The sequence below is a fragment of the Lemur catta genome, chromosome 11 (assembly GCF_020740605.2).
Source record: "Lemur catta isolate mLemCat1 chromosome 11, mLemCat1.pri, whole genome shotgun sequence".
NCBI lineage: Eukaryota > Metazoa > Chordata > Mammalia > Primates > Lemuridae > Lemur > Lemur catta.
Genome location: NC_059138.1, coordinates 29549767 through 29570520, shown reverse-complemented (window position 1 = coordinate 29570520; position 20754 = coordinate 29549767). Strand labels below are relative to the sequence as shown.

At 43.6% G+C, this 20754-nt stretch overlaps 2 protein-coding genes across 4 annotated transcripts in view; one reads left to right on the top strand and one right to left on the bottom strand.

Annotated features, from left to right (window-relative positions):
• The first annotated feature begins 2085 nt into the window (after positions 1-2085).
• Positions 2086-20754, top strand: part of CAV1 (caveolin 1) — a 32674-nt gene continuing 14005 nt past the window's right edge. Inside the window, exons 1-2 of one of the 3 annotated variants that reach the window (XM_045564812.1) lie at positions 2086-2406; positions 3815-3982. In XM_045564812.1, the coding sequence (XP_045420768.1) occupies positions 2377-2406; positions 3815-3982 (198 nt within the window). In that variant the 5' untranslated portion in view covers positions 2086-2376. Of the gene's footprint in view, positions 2407-2860; positions 3112-3140; positions 3227-3814; positions 3983-20754 lie in introns of those variants that run through there. The other 2 variants (XM_045564813.1, XM_045564814.1) reach the window with 2 other exon arrangements.
• On the bottom strand, positions 2305-3417 carry LOC123647401. Its single transcript, XM_045564810.1, has 2 exons — positions 2809-3417; positions 2305-2556 (listed from the first exon to the last, which is right to left on the bottom strand). The coding sequence occupies exons 1-2, from the start codon at positions 3189-3191 to the stop codon at positions 2322-2324; spliced, it is 618 nt and encodes a 205-aa protein (XP_045420766.1). The 5' UTR covers positions 3192-3417; the 3' UTR covers positions 2305-2321.

Here is a 20754-nt window from a genome sequence, read left to right as displayed (position 1 = left end):
AACTTCCCCTGAGAGGCTGCTTTCCCTCTGTTGAGTACTAGTTAAGCATTCACTCACAGGCCTCCCCAGAAAGTTCCTTCCTGGTTGGACTGCAGGACAAGCTCTCACTGTGTTCCTGTTGACTTTTTCACAGTTAAGATTACTCACTGCAGCTGAAGATGGAATAACAATAGATGGGAAATGGTTTCCACATTTTTCCATAGAAGGTAACCCCAACTGCCACACTGAAGCAATCCTTAGAGATGCACTAGCTGCTACAGAACACTTTGAGCGTATCATGTTTGCTAACATTTGTTAACACAATTTTTTCAAAGAATTTGTTAATACAAATGCAATCTGGCAGAAATAAGAAAACCCACTTTTTGAAAGATCTTTAGTCTACTAATGATGAATGGCCAGCATCATTAAACTCATGCCAATGTTTGTGATACTGTGGTGCTTTGCCTGCCATTCCTAGTGGAAACTGATCTTTTCCCAAAAATTGTATGACTTTTTTGCTATCAACAGTAGCCCATCCTTTACAATTCCCTTTTCTATTTTCATGTCTCCTCTCCAACTAGATAATCAACTCTATCAGCATTCCATCCTCTAGTTCTGATTTTCATACTCCTTACCCCAACCCACATTCCCTCTCTAGACTGCCAGTGTTTTTATTTTAACCCATTATCCTTCAGGCATACTCCTAGCTTTTCAAATTTCAAGTGACAATTTGACTCTTGATTGTGTATAGAACCTTAGGCAACATGTCCTTTCCATTTTTGGATAATGAATTTCCAGACTCATTATGGCCAAAAAGTAAAATAACTGATTACTATTTAATTAGTGTTTGTGTTGCTTTATAGTAATGTAAAGAAAGAAGCCCCAAATTCAGGAAGTGATAAAATACTTTGATTGCTGTTAGGTCCAGAGGAGAGAGAAAGAGAGACACACGAAGTCTCATGTGTAGCAAAATGCTGTTTATTTTGAGCACCGAGGTGTAGAAGGGTGGAGGTGATAAAACATCCACAAGAGAAAAGGGGAGAGCCTTGAATTTTATAGAGGGTTTTTCTGGGGGGAGTAAGTAGGTGGGCCAGAACAGCTGCCTGTAATAAATTCTTTCTCCAACAAAACCAACTCCTAGGACCCCTGCCCCAGTCGCATCCATCCTTCAGCTCTGGAGTTGTCCTTATCCAGAGAGCTAGCTAGGGAGGGACAGCCTTCCTCTCTATCAGGGATCCATCGCTGGCTGCAGCTATCTGTTAGATCTACAAAGTAGGGGAACTCTTCAGACTCCTGCAGCTATTGTTTTACAAGCCTAAATTTTGCATTAACCACATTGTCCTATACATACTTTTCGGGTTCCCACCTGGAACAAACCTAATAATTGCTAACTCATTTTTTTTTAAGTCTAATCACTTAGTAGAAAAATCAAATCTTCCCTCACAGCTAAGCACATCTTTAAAAAATAAATCCTCTCTGGTGATAAAATTGAAGTTTTAATTAAATATTTCTACAACTGTAAATATTTTACATATTTTGTAAATATGGCATAGCCTTTTGGCATAAATTTCCTTTCTTCCAGAAAAGATCAGTAATAAAATTATAGAAAAGTTAAACACTTCCATTTCTTATTACAAAGCGTTTAGGAGACATTTCAGAAGCGGGTGGGAAACGTTAAATTCTGCATCCCTGGGAGTTTCCATCCACACTGACTAGATGTAAACGAGTGTCACCAAAAACACACCACACACGCACCCACACAGATTCCCTCCTTGTGTTTAGATGTGAAATGTACCTAAAGGTTCCAAGCCATTTTTCATCCCTTCCTTTGTGGGAAAATAGGGAGACAGATGTGTCTCGGGCAGCAACTGAACGTGGGCGATGGAGAAGGAAAAAAAAAAAAAAGGCTTAGGACAGGGCAGAATTGTTTCTGTCGTCTTGCTTGCCCATACTGGGCATCTCTGCAGGCTCGTCGGCTCCCTCCACCCCTGCTGGGATGATGCACTGCGAAAATATTAGCTACCTCCGGGACGCCTCTTGGTGGTTCATAGCTGGGAAAATGTTGCCCCAGGTTTAAAGTATCTGCCCAAGCAGCCCAGCGCGGGAGAGAAAGGCTTTCTCCCTCGCTCTTTGCTCCCCGCGGGCGGGCGCTCCCCGCCCTCTGCTGCCAGAACCTTGGGGATGTGCCTAGACCCGGCGCAGCGCACGTCCCGGCCAACCGCGAGCAGAACAAACCCCTGGCGGGCGGCCAGGAGGCTCCCTCCCGGCCACCGCCCCCCGCCAGCGCCTTCCCCCCCCCCCACCGCCCCCATACAATACAAGATCTTCCTTCCTCAGTTCCCTTAAATCACAGCCCAGGGAAACCTCCTCCAAGCCTTCATCCAGCCACGGGCCAGCATGTCTGGGGGCAAATACGTAGACTCCGAGGTAGGCTCTGGCGGGGCGCGCCGGGCCCTGCGCGCGCGTGGAGTGGCTGCTCCTCTGTCTCCCACTCCAAATACTCCGACTGCTTGCCCTGCCCCAGCCCTCTCTCCACTTCGGGGCACTCCTCTCGCTTGGCACCGCTGAGGAATGGGCCTGGGCGGGGAGGTAAAGACAAGGCAAGAATGTTTTACGTTTTCCTAATGGGTAAGGGGCCAAGGGAGCCCCTGAGCGAGGAGAACACGGAAAAGGGGTCGGGGGTCCTGAGGTTGGGTCGGCCGGATTGAGGACACGTTTTCTGGACAGGTTAGGGTGCTCTCTTGTCGCGGGACCCCCAGCGGCCCGGCCCCTGTCTACTGGAAAGCGGGGAGCTGGAGCGCGCAGGCTGGGGGAGGGGGGGTCATTTACCCGCAGTCCTGGGGACAGTCCCCGCCGAGTCCCAGCCAGGCGCCTGGACAGGCTGGCCCGGGCGGTGGCGCGCGCTGTGTTTGCACTTTGCAAAGTTCTTGAGCCACCTCAAGAACTCTTCCTGCATCTCGGCGTCTGGCAGGGGTGTTCCCCTCATCCAACTGCCACCACCACTTCCAATCACCTCTCCGCGCTCGAGCCCCGCCAGGGTGTGGAGACCACGTCTTCCCACACGCAGCCGCCCTTCTGCCACCCGCCGGCAGCCCGGGAGTGACCCGAGGGTGGGTCGCGGGAGCCGCGCAGGTGAGAGACGGTTCTAGCGAGCTTAGAAGGACGGGCACGGGGCTCAGCCCGGAGATGGGAGCATGCGAGATGGCGATCATCGCGGGGGTTGGAGGACTGGACCGTGGAGGGACAAGTGAGGGCAGAGGAAGGGTGGGGGGCGCGGGCAGGTGCGAGGGGAAAGTGGCCAAGAAGCAACGAAAGTGGGGACATTCCGTGGGTCGGGAGGCTCCGGCTGAATCTTAAGGATAAAGCTGGAAGGGATTATGGTGACAGGGCGAGGGGCAGCCGGGGACTGGCAAGTGGAGCAGGTGAAGCACTCGGGGCGCGGGGGGGCGCAGCGGAGAGAGGACAGCGGGGCCGGGGCGCAGTCGGATGCGGGCCCCCTCCCCTGCGGGCGTCCCCCCGGGTGCCGCAGGCCGGGAGGGTGCGGGGCGGGGGCCGGGGCGGACCGCGCGGCGGGGTTTGCCCTGACCCCTGGCGGCGGGCGGGGGAGGCAGGCGCTCCCTGCCTGGTACCGAGGGGTGTGGTGTCCTCTCCGAGATCCTCTTAAAAAGCTTGCGGCGCGCAGGAGGGTTCTGTGCTCCGAGCCGTCGCTGTCGACGCGGTCAGTTCGATTTCGAGCTCGAGGTTTGCCACGCTGACTTCCGATCGCTTTTCTTTTTGAATTTTTCTTCCCACCGCCGCTGCCGCCCTCCCCCTCCCGGCCGTCCACCCTCTGCAGGGACATCTCTATACTGTTCCCATCCGGGAACAGGGCAACATCTACAAGCCCAACAACAAGGCCATGGCAGACGAGGTGAGCGAGAAGCAGCAAGTCTACGACGCGCACACCAAGGAGATCGACCTGGTCAACCGCGACCCCAAGCATCTCAACGACGACGTGGTCAAGGTAAGATGAGGCGGCCAGCGAGGAGGGGGCGTCCCCGAGCCGCCGTTGTCAGGGCCGGGAAAGCCCTCCTCTGACAAGCAGCCTGTGCATCCTTCTTTAACACTGCCCTGCACACACCGTTTTCTGGGCTTATGTGCCCAAAGCTCCCGCGGTCGTCAGAAATGTCACATCTCCCTTCCCCCCTGCTATTGGGTCAGCTGGAATTTAGCTAAAGTGAATTTTGTAGGAGTTCACATAGCTACACATTTTTCCTGGCAAATGAGCCTCCTGACCTCAGCAACAGATGGGTCCATACTCCTTAGGAGGGTGAGATGGTTGCGCTCCATTCCCAGGGTCAAGTCTAGTGATGGGTCCCCACTGCACGAGGAACAAGGCAGTAAGACAATTGTGTAAGGTCTTGTGCCAAGGATGAGAGTCAGAGTACAGATTGCTCATGTTGCCCGAGCTAAAATAATCTGAAATGATTTTCTTAAAAATAATTAAATGGCTGGAAGTGCCTAGGACTAAAGACAAGGAAGATATATGTATATAAACATACGTGAAAGGTATTTTAACTAGAAAAACAGGGCACTTGTGCACAATCAAGCAAATTTACAAAACCAAAAACAATGTGTGTCTCTTGATTTCTCCATTGGATACCCCTAGGTAGGAGTGGAAAGTTCTTCTTTAGTGACTACCTAGATCAGCCTGCCCTGAGCTAATGGCACATTCAGTCTGAAGTTCCTTTTTATGCTTTCAGGATGTGCTTGGTGATATTAAAAAGAGATTAATTGACTGGGTTATTGGCCATACTTAGATCTGACTCAGTGGTCAGTTTTTTATTATTATTATGTTAGTCAACTTTGACCCTTTTGGCAAATCTAGTGGGAGGAATTTATTGTCATCTGGATTGGGAAATCATGGGCTGGAGCCATCCTTGGCAGAGGGTTTTCCTTGAGAAACCAGGAGGTTAAGGAAAGTCCTGGCCTCCAGTATTAGGGTGTGAAGACGCAGTTCTGCACAACCCCAGGGCAGCCAATAAGGTAGATGAGCAATCTCCACCCACCCCGCCTCCTATCTATGGATGGGAGGAGCTACAGTTCAGAGACTGTTCACATTTATGAATAATATATCTCAAAAGAGGGAACAGTTTAATCTGTAACTGGAAGGAAAATGTAACTGTCAGAATTGACTATCTTGGCTTGCCGGTGTAGGAAAAAGGAAAATTGGAGCATTCACCGGTTTTTCGACTAGCCAGGTTATGGAATATTTAAAAGCAGCCATAACAACAAAAGTACCTTATAAACTGGAAATTAGAATTGCTAAAAAAACTATTTACTAAACGCATTACCTTAAAGGGAGAAGGACATTTGTGCTTTTTTCCCCTTTCTCACGTAGCTTTGGATAAGAAGGAGAGTTGCCAGGAAAAGAGGCAGATTTCAGAAAGGGCTCGCTTCACTGGAGCCTCCCTGTTGTTCCATTGCACTGTGAGATTCCCTGGAGCAAGCGAACCTCCCGGGATGAGTCAGAGAGGCCAGCAGTGTGGATGTGGATCTCCACACATGGCATGACTAAGTTGAGAAAGAAAGGCCCCCCTGGGAAAAGAGACTTCAGCACAGATGGAAAAAAAAAGCATAACAGGCTTAGAGGAAATAGCAGTTTACAAAATAGCATTTCAAAGAGCAAGTGTGGGGATCTTCAAATTAAAGAAATTAAAAGAAAGAGCTAGAGCAAGCTCCTGCTAGCCTAAAGAAGCCAAACCCCGCCTACTTGCTCATAGAACTGTGAGCAAAACAAGACAGTCAAACAGAAAAATCCACCTTGAGAAGTCTTTGGCAGTGCCACGTACTCAGATGACCCCACCCCCACCCCCAGAGAGGAGTTCAGAGAATGCCCTACACAGAGACCAAAGCTACATATGCAAATTCTGCCCCAGAAGTGCCTGTACCCCAGTGGGCCTGCTGAATAGGAGACTCCTATTTTATAAATATTTATCCTCAAGTCCAAGCACAAATGTAATAATAGAAACAGGGATGATTCTCTCCCTGTTACCATGACAGGAAATAATAAATTTCCTTAAATTTTACTTTTGCCACCATAGAGTTCTTAAAATAATAAGACACTCAAAGCCTTACTGTTAATACATGGTAGCGTAAAACTTCATATGATAATAAAGAAATAGGGGTCACTGGCATCTACTGTTAAAGGTACCCAATCAAGCAAGAAGCCCTGTAAAAGCTGCTCTGTCCAATATGGTAGTCTCTAGGCACTTGTGACTATTTCAATTTAAATTTCAAATAATTAATATTAAAATTTAAAATTCAGTTCCTCCGTCACATTAGCCACATTTTGAGTGCACAACATGTGAGGCTAGTGGCAGAGATATAGAATGTTTCTGTATCAGTTGGACAGCACAGATATAGAACATTTCTATCATCACAGAAATCTCTATTAGATAATGTCGGACTAGGGTGTTCCCTGCATTTTAAGAATGTCCCCATGCCAAATTAAACAAAACAAAACAAAACAAACTCTAGATAAAGAAATGAAACCGCAATGTAAAGTGCGAAGAACAACGTAGTGTATCTGTACAATATCATTGCAGTCCCATAAAACAGCTATTTAGGGAGGCAAAGATAACTCAAAGCTGTGTGTGCCATGAATTTGTATCTCAAGAAGGTGGGGTATTATCACCTATTCCACTAGTGATAATGACATAAAATATGTAATTAAGTTCCAATAAAATTGATTTCTTATCTTACTAAAAGTTTGCTTCTCTATATTATGAGATATCTATATAGACATTTACCCCAAAATATTAAGTAGATGATGAATGCTTTCTTAAATTTCCTGTAATTGGTTACAAACTCAGACTCTTTGTTCTCTCTCTGACGTTTCTATGTCTTCTTATGTTTGCATTTTCATACATGTGTTTAGTATATACATATGTTAATATATACATATTTGAATTTTCTATATAAAGAAAATGGCACGAAATTTATGCTTATGATATCACAGCCAAACTAATGTGATATCACATTAGCCAAACTATCAAACTCTTACAATATGCTAAATTAGGGGCTTTGCTACATAATTCCTAAAATAGGCCCTAGCAATCACAAAGATTACAGTTAGTGAGAGAAGAAGCATACAGATAAAAAGTTTAAAAAATACTACACACACATACAACCAACATTGTAAGTCACCACCAAGTGGTAATTAGTGGGTCTTTTTTTTTTTTTTTTTTTGCCTTGACTGCCAGGAAACACATAGCTAAATTTTAAGTTTCATTAACCCATCTTATTTATTCTCTCCCATGTTTGCTTTGGTATTTGCACTTTTCTTTTTAACTGGCATACTGTTTTATGTGGTCTCTATTATAAGCCTTCTCATCGTCATTTTGGAAATCGACCAAATATATACCACAATAAATTAAAAGTAAATACTGTAGTATTGAATATTGCATAATAAAAATGGTATTGATGTGAAGTGTTAGGATAGGGCAGTGGAGTGCAAAGGGGGATGCACTGTGGATCATTTAATGGAAAAGAGCATGAAGGAGGTGCAATTTAAGTTGGGTTACTGCAAGGCAGAAAGAACACAAATAGCTGGAAAAAGCACAGGAGGGCATTCTAAAAGAGCGAGGCATGGAGATGGGAGTGTTTTACTAGCCCATTTGTGTTGGGATTTGAGAGTCGTGTGGCAGAACATGTCGTTACCAGGCTGGCCTCCAATTCCTCTTTTTGACATGAAGAGAAATTAAGGGCTAACAAACTTTAAAATGTCATCCATGTTTTCACATAGTTACTGCCTAAAACAGATATTTTGAAATGTATCATTAAGGAAAAATACACAAAATTATGTGATTCTCCGTGGACCACTGTCATGAAAAGAAAAATGAGTTTAGATGATTCTGAGATTAGCACTGAGACAAATCAGGACATCTGGGAGGAGGTCTTTGTTGGAAAATAAAAATATGCATTTGTAACTTTCTTGCCTAAAACTAGAATGTAATGATTCTTAAATATGCACAGACACCAATTTTCTTTCGCAGCCGAGAAAATGCATGCACGTGGTAATCAGATCAGTTTTGGTTTCAATGTAACAGCCTAATGCCTCTGTGATCCTTTTCAAGTAGAAAGCATTCTAGAGCAATTGATGATTAGTAGCAATTGATGATTAGTCATTTATAAAATTATGTTTATCATTTGATATACATATAATCAAAGCATAACATTTAAAATATCAGATTGTCTCCAGGCCCTTAGCACCATGTTAATATTTTCTTCTGCTGGAATTGGTATTGGTTTCGCTTGTTTGTTTAGGAGGTAGCTTCATAAAATGGTGACGGATATTCTACCATGGATGAAACCATGCATGGAATTCAGATTCCCCAGCTTGTAAAATAGCACCATGGTCATCTTTGGTGAGAAATTGTTCTCACATTACTGAGCACAGAGGAACGATACTAAAATGGGGGATATTATTTATTCTTAAGTATCTGAAATACTTTCAAGTTCAGCCAAGAACGATATACATTTTAAATGCTTACTATAAGGAAAGTCTTTTTTTCCCCTCTATTTCTTAACTATAATCAAAAACTTTTAACTGAATGAACTTTCGTACTATTTATTAAAATTTAAGGCAAGGTACACCAAATACCTTTGAATTATGAAAACGTTCCTGATGTGGGATATTCTTTCAATTAACAACAGTGTTGGCTACATTTTTACAGGGTTTAAAGTATGAACAGCTGCAATAGTGAGCAGCACTGGAAAGTCCAGTAATTTGAAAAACCACCTGCTTATGTATCCTGCCCACTCAAGTCCATAAAATAACAGACACTTTCATATTCCAAATGAAACCGCTTTCCAGTTTGCCCTACTTTTAAACATAATTCTCCATGATGGAATGCCCAGAGAGAGCTGGTCCCCAGGAGAACAGGGCTGTGTGCCCTGACCTTTCAGGTCTCAGCCCTTCCCTGATCCTCCTGGCTGTGTTGGCAGTGGCGAGAGGACAGGGCTGTTATCTTCACACGAAGGTGGTTTATGCGGACATACGCATACTCTTTCTCCTTCCATGCTCTGGAGACCCTGTATATGTATTATTTTCTTTACTATACTTTAAAACCTTAAAGACAAAGATTTGTGAAGTATACTTTTTTTAAAAAAAATTCCTAAAAGGAAGCTCTCGGTCCCCAGAAATATGCCTAACTCACAGGTACTCAGAGGCAACCTCGTATAGTGGATAGAGTGTTGTGCCAAAACAAGAAAAGATATTTGTGCAACTTTTGTAACTTTCATCTTTAAAACTCCAATGTAATGATTCTTAAGTAGGCACAGACACAAAATTCTTTTTCTTTAGCAGTCAAGAAAAGGTATGGACAAAGTAATCGGATCAGGTTTATTTTCAACATGACAGCCTAATGCTTTCATGATCTCTTTCGATTAAAAAGCATTCTTGTCCCACTGGACACCAAGGAAGAAGGAGGGGTGGAAGGTATTAGGTCCATAGGTTTATCTTCCTCAGTAGTTCCTGGGAGTTGAGCTTATAAATAGAGAACAAAATTGTTTGGCTAATAAAAGTTAATAAACATCATCCCTAAAAATATTTTGGACAAGCTATTTTGTGTTTTTAAGCTTCAGTTTTTAAACTATAAAGAAATGGATGAGAGTCATTCTCACAGAATATTGTGTCCCTCAACAGCCATTTGCCTCTATATAAATAATTTTTATGTATCTACAATTGTGCTCTGGAGGCCACAACATGGAGCGAGATAGATAGGAACACTGCCCAGGCAGGCTTTGTAGCCATCTCCCCTCCTCTCTTCATGCAGTTTCCTTCACAAACTTTTGCTGGAATGCCTTTACCAAATTCTACTGTCTGTTAAAATCTTATATCCTTATATCCTTGATTCAAAAAGCACTCGTCTACAAATCTTCAAAGTGTTCCTGAGCCAATAAACAAGGCAAAATAAAGGACATGTATTTTCCAACAATTTGCTCCTGTTTTGATCCCATAAAAAGTTGTGAGAGTTAAAAAAGCATGATTCCATGGACGCAGAGAGTAGAATGATGGGTCCCAGAGACCGGGAAGGGTAAGCGGAAGGAGGGGGATGAAGAGAGGTTTGTTATGGGTACAAACATACACTGAGGTCTTTCCAGAAAGTATCCAGCCATTGTTAATATAAGGAGAACAGTTTGCGAGACATCGATGTAACCTGGCAGCCAAGGAGAGTGGACTGGGCTGCACCTGTGTGACCAATGACAACATCACTGTCCTAGTCAGTGGGGTGCTAGACGCTGGTGAGAGAGCGTGTGTACTGTGTGGAGGTCACATGCAAAATGACTGAGCGAGCAGAGCAACGAATCTGCATCCAATTTTGCATTAAGCTTGAACATTCCTCCGCGGAAACCATTTGGATGATTCAGAAGGCTTTCAGGGACGATGCAATGAGTACAGGGCAAATAAAAGTGCGGCACAAACACTTTAAAGATGGTTGAGAACCTGTTGAAAGTGATCCACGTTCTCGAAGGCCTGCAACAAGCAGAACACTTGAGAATGTTGAACGTGTGCGGGTTAGGTTAAGAGACGCTGGGAGAACTGTGTAAGGTCCCAAGGTGCCTACTTTGAAGGGGACTGAGGCGTCATTGTCCTATGTACAATGTTTCTTGTATCTTGTATCTTGTTCAATAAATGTCTCTATTTTTCATATAAAATGGCTGGATACTTTCTGGACAGACCTCATATGGTTAGATAGAAAAAATAAGTTCTAATGTTTGCTAGCAGGCTAGGGTGACTATACTTAGCAACAATATTATGAATATTTCAAAGTAATGAGAAGTAATATTCTCTCTTCCCATCTTGGCTCTCAACTTTTAATCTTCCTATTGAAAATTTGATATTTGCAGCCTTTTTAAATCCTATAACCTCTTTACAAAGCCAAGAGGACCTCCAAATTTGGCTAGGCACCAAAATAACCAGGGGAGTGTTTACAAATACAGATACCTGGGCCCACTCAGAGATATTAAATTAGAATATCTAGAGGTGGAGCCTCAGGATTTTTCAGAGCTTCAAATGATCATTCTTCAAATGATTACACAGTGAAGTCAGCTTTAGAAATGACTGTACCCAAGATTGGCTGAAAAATACACAGCCTGGTTGACTCTACCTGAAGAGAAGAGATGTCACATGCTAGAGTTCTAGATACTTTCCCTGTCAGAAGAATACTTGAGGGTTGGGCCATCTGAAACCCTGCCAGAGGGTTTTGAAACACCTGGGAGGGCTCCCAAATCAACCTTGCTCAGTGGTTCTGCATCCCTTGAGGCCACTTGGGCTGAGAGCCGACTACAAGCTTAGAGCCTCAGGGTGACCTAGGAGGGGAGTGACCACATGTTCTAGGTTATGCCATACAAACTAGCCAACATTGGTCAGCACAGAGTAATAGTGCCCCTTGCATGCTCAGAAGTGTCCCAGTTTGGAAGAAAAAATAATATGGTCACAAATGGATTTGCATTTGTTTAAACTATTTTTCAGTTAGTCCAGGAAATATAAAATGGCATGCTTTCACATGAACCATTGTTTAGGGTGGGGGAAGTGTTTTTAATTTTGTCTTAAAGGAAATCTGCATGATCCACGTACTATGCAACTACCAAGGGAATTAGTTGGTAGAACAGATTTACACCTGCACAGAATACATATTTCCTGCTTCTCATGGGAACTATGTTGATGGGTTAGATATAAAATACATCTTGTTTTCTTTATTGAAGCTTGAGAAGATGTTTCTTGTTGGCCATTATTTCATGACAGGGGAAGTATATATTCCTAAAGACACAATTGAGTTTTCCCTTTACCATTGTTAGCTGTTCTGGCAATTAAGAGCCAGGCATTTTTTAATATATATGTGCTTAACATTCTATCGCATAACAATTTAAAAGTGAAATTTTTAAAAGCTGCATTCAACATATATAAACTTTTCCTGAGCCCAGCAAGGACATTAAAATACAGATGGATATTGATAGATTCTATGTAAAAAGATAAATTGTGCCTAGAGATGGCACTGGGTCATTTCATGTATGTCAGATATCAAACAAAAGCACATTTTCACATTTACAATGGATAACAAAAAGATGCTAAGCACAAGTAGTGAGAAAGCAGATTGGGAGTAAAAGAAGCAAAGATAAAGAAAATCCCACCAGAGCCCTTCTCTCTTTCCTGCCACCTGCCCTGGGCTGGACCAGGCCACAAACATCACACTCTCCAACTCCACACCTCCCCTCTGTGCTGCCATGTGACCCAGCCCAGACATGCACTGAGGAGTTAAATCACAGCCCCTGCCCCCAAAGGGTATAGAGTTTAGTGGGGAAATATATATGATGTAAACAAACCTGAGTGAGGTCACTTAACTAAAGGATGGGCCACAGTTGGGCACAAAGCAGAGTACTCAGCAGTCCCCAAAGCTGAGCACTGTTCACCAGCAAAGGGGTCTCAGAACAGGGAGCCCTGAGGGTTCCTGGCATGTTCTGGGCACCAGCGGCAGGTCAGTGTGGCCAGAGCCAGGGGTACAAGCATAATCAAGATCAGTAAGGCTTTCTTTGCCCAGCCAAGGGGTTTGTCCCTTTGTAGCCCACAGCAACCCACAGAGGAGTTTTTAGGCCAGGGAATAACGTAGTAAGATGTGCCCTTCAAAGCTGCATCAGCAACACCCAGCCCGAGCACCAGGTGCAGAGCTCCACCGACACCCCTCCCTCCCACTCCCCATCATGGAAAAATTGTCTTCCATGAAACTTAGAAAGGTGGGTGGTGCACAGCAGGAGGTGAATGGCCAGTGAGCTTCATCTGCATTTACAGCCGCCCCCCTCCCCGTCCCTGCATCACTGCCTGAGCTCCGCCTCTCCCCACCCACCCCACCCCAACCCAGCCCATCCCAATCTGAGGCAAAATTGTCTTCCATGATATCGGTACCTGATGCCAAAAAGGCTGGGGACCACTGCTTTAAAGGGCTTTCAGTGCCATGGGCAAACCAAGGAGTGCTGTATGTGTACATGGGAGTGAGACAGGAAGTAGGATGCTCCTTCCAGCACTTCCTACAGGCTGACTGGGGGGCACAGATTATTTACTTACTCCTCCAATGGCCTTATGAGTTGGGCACTGTTACTATTACCCCCATCATATGCATTTTGCAGGTAAGGAAACTCAGGTTTTGCAAGTTGCTCAGAATTACACAGATAGGAAGTGGTAGTCAGGTTTGAACTCAGATGGTGAAACTCCAAGGTGCAGATTCTTAACCACTGCACTCCTGTGCCTCTCTGTAATAGGTCATGATCCAAGAAGACAGTGGCACCAAGAGATGACAGTGTCTTCACACTGGGCAGGTGGCATATGGTGAGAGGGATTCCAGACATGGTCTGTGTGGGGAGTGACAGGCCTGAGGTTCTAGGATCAGACTCTAGATCCTGGAAGATGGGTTGAGGAAGGAGGAGAAGGACCAATGCAAAGACCAGTGTGAAACCCCAGGCCTCAGGGAATATGATGCTGAGCAGGGAGGGCTAAGTCCCAAAGCCCAGACATGGGATACATAGTGGGGGTGTGATCTCCATGATTAGATGTAGAACCAGATCAGCTGCAATGCCAGCTGATGTCGAATCACTCGAGTCTGTAAAGCACCCCCCATCGCCCAGGTTGGCCAGAGCACCTGGGGTGGGGCTGATCCTGCGTGGATGTGCTGTGTGGAGAGGGTGGGTAGGAGGGAATGAAGTAGGTCCTGACAGGCACTTCGCACTCAACAGCTTCTCTTAATGTTCTCAGTTTGCCTGTTCGATTTCTACAGACATTCGTGCCACCACATCAACACATTGTAAAAACAGGGAACAGTTGAGAAAAACTTTAGTTTTATGCTGCTAGGAGAAATGCCTATTGAATCCTGCAAACAGTTTCTCTGAGACTTCCTCCCTAGTAATTACATATTTGTTCTCAAAAACAAATGCCAGAAGCAAGGAATGACTTAATAGTGCATTTTACAAGGCACCATTGGTCTCTTGGAAGAACAATTTAAATATTCCATCAATCATGGCTCACTCTTTGCCTCTTCTATATGATTAGCCATAATACATGGCTGGAAATGGACATACCAAAATATGTCAAGGAAACGGAATGGAATTGCATTCATTAGATTTTATTGCCAATTATTTTGCTTAGAGACACAGATCTTTCTCCCTTACTTGTTCCTGAGAGTCAAGCTTTTTAGTAGGAAGAGAAATTGTCTAAAACAGTTAATAACCAGCAATTCACCAAGCTATTTTGGATAGGCCCCTCTATTTCTCTAAATGTAAAGGTAGGAATGAGAGTCATTCTCACATAGTGTGCCATATTGAAAGGCCATTCAACCACCATTTGGGAAGCACCAACTCTGCCCCCAGCAGGAAGTGTGTCATGAGCCCTACTGCACCAGAGCTGCCTGAGAACCTCAGCCCCCACCGGAGCTTGCCTCGGATAACTGGGCCTCCTCACAACTGGCCACTCTCCTCTTTGTTTTCATCTCTATTGCAGCATTTCTCAAAGCTTTCCAACCTTTCTGGTTCACTGCCCTTCACTGTCCACTCCCTTCTCTCTCCTCTGTCCCCACTCTATGCCGGAGTCCTTCAGAGCAGGGCAATGTCCCCCTCACTTCTGTGGCCTCCCACTGCCCACTCCAGGGCTCCATTCAGAGTCAGCCATCAGACGACGGATGCCAAATTGAATGGACGTGCTGAAATTCCTTTTTAAGTAATTTAATGTCCGCCATGAATGAAAAGACAACGGTAGGACTCGTTACTGAGCGTCTTCTTTTGCTGCTTATCTGTATTGGCCACATTTAGAAACTTGTAAGAAAAAACATCCAGAAAATTAATGAATAAATCCAAAAACATTCACTCTAGATACTAAGGTAAAGAGAAAATATATTCTAATATGTGTATATATTTAAAATATTCATCATTAATATTTTTGTAATCTCCAGGTTTAGGAAGGCACAAATACATCTCTTCTGAGCCTTCCAGTAAGTGAGCTGTGGCTACTAGACAGTCTCCCAGGTCCCTGGAGGATAAGGCTAATCTCCTAAGCATCTGGCAGGCAGGGCAGGGAAATGCCCAGAATGCCAAGGGATGCCTTCGGCTGCTGCTTGGCATTGTCCTTTGGGCCACAAGTGTGGAGGTGGGAGAGCTGGATCTCAGGCCACCTGAGAACTCCCCTGCCAAGACAGGGGAGAAAGGACTCCCGATTGAACCACCCCACCCCACCCATCTATCTCTGAACAAGATTGATTCAGAGAAATGATTAGACCAGGTGACAGCCCTAAAGAAAAATCCAAAACCTTCCACACCTGGTGGAGGCAATAGCTTTGGGAAACGCAAGCCTCTTCTTCCTTTCCCCTTTGGCGTTACTGCTACTGGACACTAAATACACAGAGCTCTGAGATTTCACTTGCTAGGTGGTGGTGACTGTTAATCCACTATTTCAACAGCAAGGAAATTTCTTTTCACCTTAAAAGTTGCCTCATAGATCTCAGATCTCTCCTCAGAAAAAAAAAAAGAAAGAAAAATAGAACTAGGCAAAACACTTAAATGTCCCTGGAAGGGGTCAGGCATCATTCACTCCATTATTGGTGTCTGTGCCAAGAGAAATAAATGTCAACTCTTTCCCCAGATATGCTTCCTTCTGTCTTCTGTGATAGGAAGTGAATTTACTACACTATGTATAAAACTAAAACTCATCAATCTGATCCCAAATCATTTCTCTATCAACAGGCTAAGTATAAAATACTATGATCATTATTCAGTCAAGAATCAGTAAAACTAGAAAGTAGCCATCAAAAAAGAGTGATGATGTGTAATGTGAATTTTGGGTGTGGCTTGGTATCCAACATACAGCCAGGACCCCTGGCACATTTAATATTTTATCAGAGACTGGAGTGAACACATTTAATATTTAATATTTTATTAGAGACTGGAGTGAACAAGAGGGCGCTCAACTTAAAAATGACACTAATTACAATGACCTTTTTAACATCTATGATAAAAATAATATCAAAGTGACTTTGACAAGTTACAAATAGCCTACAAAAATAAGATAAAGACCAATGCAAAGTGAGATAATGTTAAAGGACTTGAAATAAAACAGACACTAAGTAGGTAAACATATAAATAGGTAAACATGTAAAAAATAAGAAAATCCTATTTTTGTGGGAGCCTGTGATGTGGAAAACCAAGATGCTGGTTCAGCATAGTGAAAATGAAAACCCCTTGGAATAATTCCACAGCCCCCAAGGGGCCAAGATCTCCAGGTTGAGCATCACTACTGTAAACACACCGTTGAATGAATCCACATGCCAACTGGGTACCCTTAGAACAACTGAGGACCCAAACCAAGTCTGTGAATTGTTCCAGAAAATTAAACATCTCAATAATTTAATGACAAAAAAAGAAGCATGATGAAATTTTTCTAAAGGAATATCAACATACAAGGTTCTCTACCTTATTTACTATAGGTCAAACTTATTAAGAACAGGTTCCTGTTTTGATCTTAAGAGGGAGGTAGAGATTGCACGGAAGTCCTAGGGAAGAGCAAAAGGAAGGTGATAAGGAGTAAAGAGAAACCCCCAGGTCAGGCTGGGAGGGTCGTTTTTGTGTAGATGATGTGTTGGAAGGGTTGGAAGGGAACATGAAATGACAATTACCTTTGGTTATTGCCAGATTATTATGAGACAAAAAAAACACTGCTTAGACACAAACACCATTCAAGACAAGAAATAAGAGGAAAGGCTGGCATGCTTAGCTTTAAAAAAAAAATAGGTTATGTGGAAGAAGAACTTCCAAGTAATAAGAGTGGTTAATCTCAGGAATGTGCCACCAGAGGTTGTTTTATAATAGTTGTGTGTTAAATTCCTTACTTGCCTGTATAACTTCTCAAATCTGCGTCTACAATTATGACTTGGTGTATAAGAACCTTTACACACAACCTCATAATTAAGCATAGGGATATGTATAAACACTGTCCTCTATATATCCAGCGGGATACCTGGTTTGTTTCGGGGCCGAGAGGAGTTGATGTGGCATCGTTTTAATCAGTAGTTGAGAATGTAAGTGGTAAACATCTGAAAGCAGAACACTGCAAAATGCATGCATTGTATGTAGCAAAAGGTCAGCATGAACCATTATCTGTATGGCAAGCCTGCCCATCCACTCCCTCCTACACATTGCATATTCACACAACTTTGCAGCCTGCATAAACCCCTATTGTGACAGAAACCCATGAGAGACTCCAGCTTCTCCCAGGGAGGCTGTTCTGTGGATTCAGGCCAGTGATGCTTTACCCTGGCTGCAAATCATCCAGGGAACATTTTAAATCCCTGTCGTGCGCACTCCACCTCAAGAAATCCTGATTTAATTGGTCTGTGGTGGAACTCGCCCTATGTATTCTTTCTTTTTCTAAGACTCACAGGTGATACTAATGTATAGCCAGAATTGAGTCTGGTTTAGACTCTCAGAATTTCTTAATAATAAAACAATGTATCACGTTAAGACCTTCAGGACCATGAGGGCTACAGTGGGGTAATTATTACTTCACTAGGTCCTCATTTGGGGAAGTCCTTAGCATTTTTATCAGAATATGACATTTGTCACTCCTATTATAAAAGATACTTTCTGAGCAGGGCACCTGTAGTCCCAGCTACTCAGGAGGCTGAGACTAGAGGATCATTTGAGCCCAGGAGTTTGAGACCAGTCTGGGACATATAGCAAGACCCCATGTCTAAAAAAGAAAAATTCTGGAGCTCTGCAGTAGCAACTGCGTGAGATATACTTTGTACACAAGATAAATTTCATGTTGCTTATATCATCAGCTCTGTTGTTTCTCCCTTTCCTTTGCCTGTTCTTTCTATTCTCCCCAAAAGGAAGATCAGCTGATTAGAGCACCAGAATGTCATTCCCGTCCCCCTTTTCCTACCTGGGTTCATGGCCAGGCGTACCAGGGATGGAGCTGGCAGCAGGCGCTGGTTTGTCTCCTAATGGTGCAGCAAAATTCCTGCAGTGCCCGCGGTCACAGGGAGCTTCACGGGACCCAGGGACAGGCAGGTGTCATCCATTTCTCCAGTACCGGGCACAGAAAAGAGACCCCAAGTCACTGAGAAGTGCTTTGCTGATGCCAATCACTCCTCAGAGCAGATGGGGAAACTGAGTCTCAGAGTAAATCTCAATTCTAGTCCTCTCTTGAACACAAACATATAAGGTTACCGTGGGCCTTGGGAAAAATCACTTACACTCTGTGGACAGCAGTATGTTTATCTATAAAAATCAAGATGTAGAAGCAGATAATATCTAAGTCACCTTTGTTTATAAAATGATGAGATTCCCGATGATCAGTGTTCATAAGAAAGCGGAAGCCTGTAAAAGTGCAGAAAGGCCACACGAGAATGGCGGAAGACCTCTCATCAGCAGTATTTTTATTACCCTCTTCCTAGATTTTACCAATTGGCATCCTTACTCTTACTATTCAGACTGTGAGATTTAATTAAATCATCTTCGAAATACTGAGCTATCAGCAGATGGCACACTGAATGCAAATGTTCCGTAAATAAATGTTTGGTACTGAAGAAGACGAGGGCTGGAGTTCATTTCCTCTTCTGATCCGGGCTCAGACGCTGTGGTCCTCCCTTGGATTGCCCTGGCCCCAAATTGGCTGTTTGTGTTCCAAGGTGGATCAGAAAATCAGTTCCAAAATTGGCTACAAACTTTCAGTATCTTTTTTTCTTTTTGCAACCAGCCAATTCATCTTAGTTCACATAACAGAGAAATGCATAATTACTGGCAACTTCCGTTAGAGCAATAGTCTTAAAAAGGTCTAGCTAAATAGAAAACGCTTAGACTTTCTGAGTGCTGACGGTTGTCAAATTCACCTAGTTCATGTGGCCACATTTCTGAAGTTCTTTTAACTGCCCATCTGTGAGCAACAGGATTGGATGACTAAGGAGCTACAGGACAGAAGCACTATTACTTTGAGTCAAATTTTCCCATTACCCAGCTGTAAAGAGTCTGTTTCTCTGGCCCATATAAAGCTTAGCATTTAAGGCCCTGCATGGTTTTAATCCCATCACTTAACACCTAGCTATATGATTCTGAAGGCAAACATGAAGGTGTTTGAATTCCAGACCACCTAAGCATTCTTAAAGAAATCATCATCAGTTCCCTGGGCAGAGCTATATTAAATTCTATAGATGTGAACCTAAATCTTATGATAAGCAAAAACTTAATCTGTTTTCCCTATGATTAGTCACCTTTTGTTCACCCTTTTACCAAAATTATGCCTGGGTTAGAATAAATCAATGCAATCAATGAATGCATTGGGCCAGGTAATAACACATTCAAAACTCTCCTTCCCAAAGGAGAGTGTTGCTGTAAATAGAAGAAAGAGAGAAAAATAACTTAGCAAATAGCAATATTCACTAATTCATTCATTTATTCAACCAATATTAATTTAGTATCTATTGCATTCCAGGGAAATTACAGTCTAGTCCCAGAAATAATAACCAAATACACAAAGTGACACCACTAGAGTAAACCTGTGGTAGGCTGGATTAAAAAAAAAAAAAAAAAAAAGGCCTCAAGTGAAAAAAGAGGGTGGAGGCCAGAAAGAAGTCTTTGAAGCAAGAACATTTAGGTTAAGACATTAGGAATAACTAAGAGTTAGCCAGGGAAGAGTGGTAGAAGGAGGATTCCAAGCAAAACCAACAGCAAGTGGGAAGACCCCAAGGCAGAAAAGGGCCTGAGGCATTGTCCTGGGAGAAATTATTCAAGATTCCAGACTAAATTCTAGAGGTTAGTGATTTGGAGAAGCAGGTAAGAAAATGACTTCCTCTATTGCCTTAAAAGTAAGAGTGCACAGGACATTGCCCCTCCTTGGTAACGGCTCCTGAGTGAGCTTGGGTGGCCAGAGGTCATCTCTGTTTTACTGACACTTGCCCCTTTTCAGTGGCCCACAGCCAGCTCATCCACCTTGTCCTGGGCCTGTTTCCTCATTTCACTCACTCCACCCTCAAAAAGTAGGTGCTTCGTATGTAACTCGATAAATGAATGAATGAACTCACAAGGCCACAGTACTGCAAACCAAAAGTGCCTACAATAAATAAGCAAGCATTCTAGGCTATAAATATCTCTAAACTTCAGGCTCTGTCTTATCACATCATCTTCCAATTTGCTAGAGCAGTGGTTTTCAATCAAGGCAATTTTGCCTCCCCTTCCAGGGGGCATTTGGCATTGACTAGACACATTTTTTGTTATCACAATTGGGGGTGCCACGGTCCTCCAGTGGGTAGAGAACAGGGAGGCTGATAACCACCCTGCAGTGCACAGGGCAGTGCCCCACTCCCACCACAACAATGGAGAATTATTGGGCCCCAAATGCCAATAGTGCCCAAGTAGAGAAACCCCGTGGGGGGCTATGTCTTGACAGCCACATTATGTAATATATCACATAATTCTGTATAATGCGCTGTGGTTGTCCTTGCTTAGACCCTGCGAGAACTCTAGTGTATATCTTTTTCCTCACTTGCCAAGCAGTGTTCAAACCTGCAGAGATTTATTTCATTCATTTTCTATTTGTTTAATAAACAGACTCGAAGCACTGGAGGGAAAAATATTCCAGCAGTGAGGTAAGACGAAAGCTATTAGTAACCCTCGTTTGACTTCACTGAATGGTAGGAAACAAGCTCTGCTGTCAGGAAGTGTATTGTGGAAACTGAAAAGAAGCTAATAGTGTTTAAA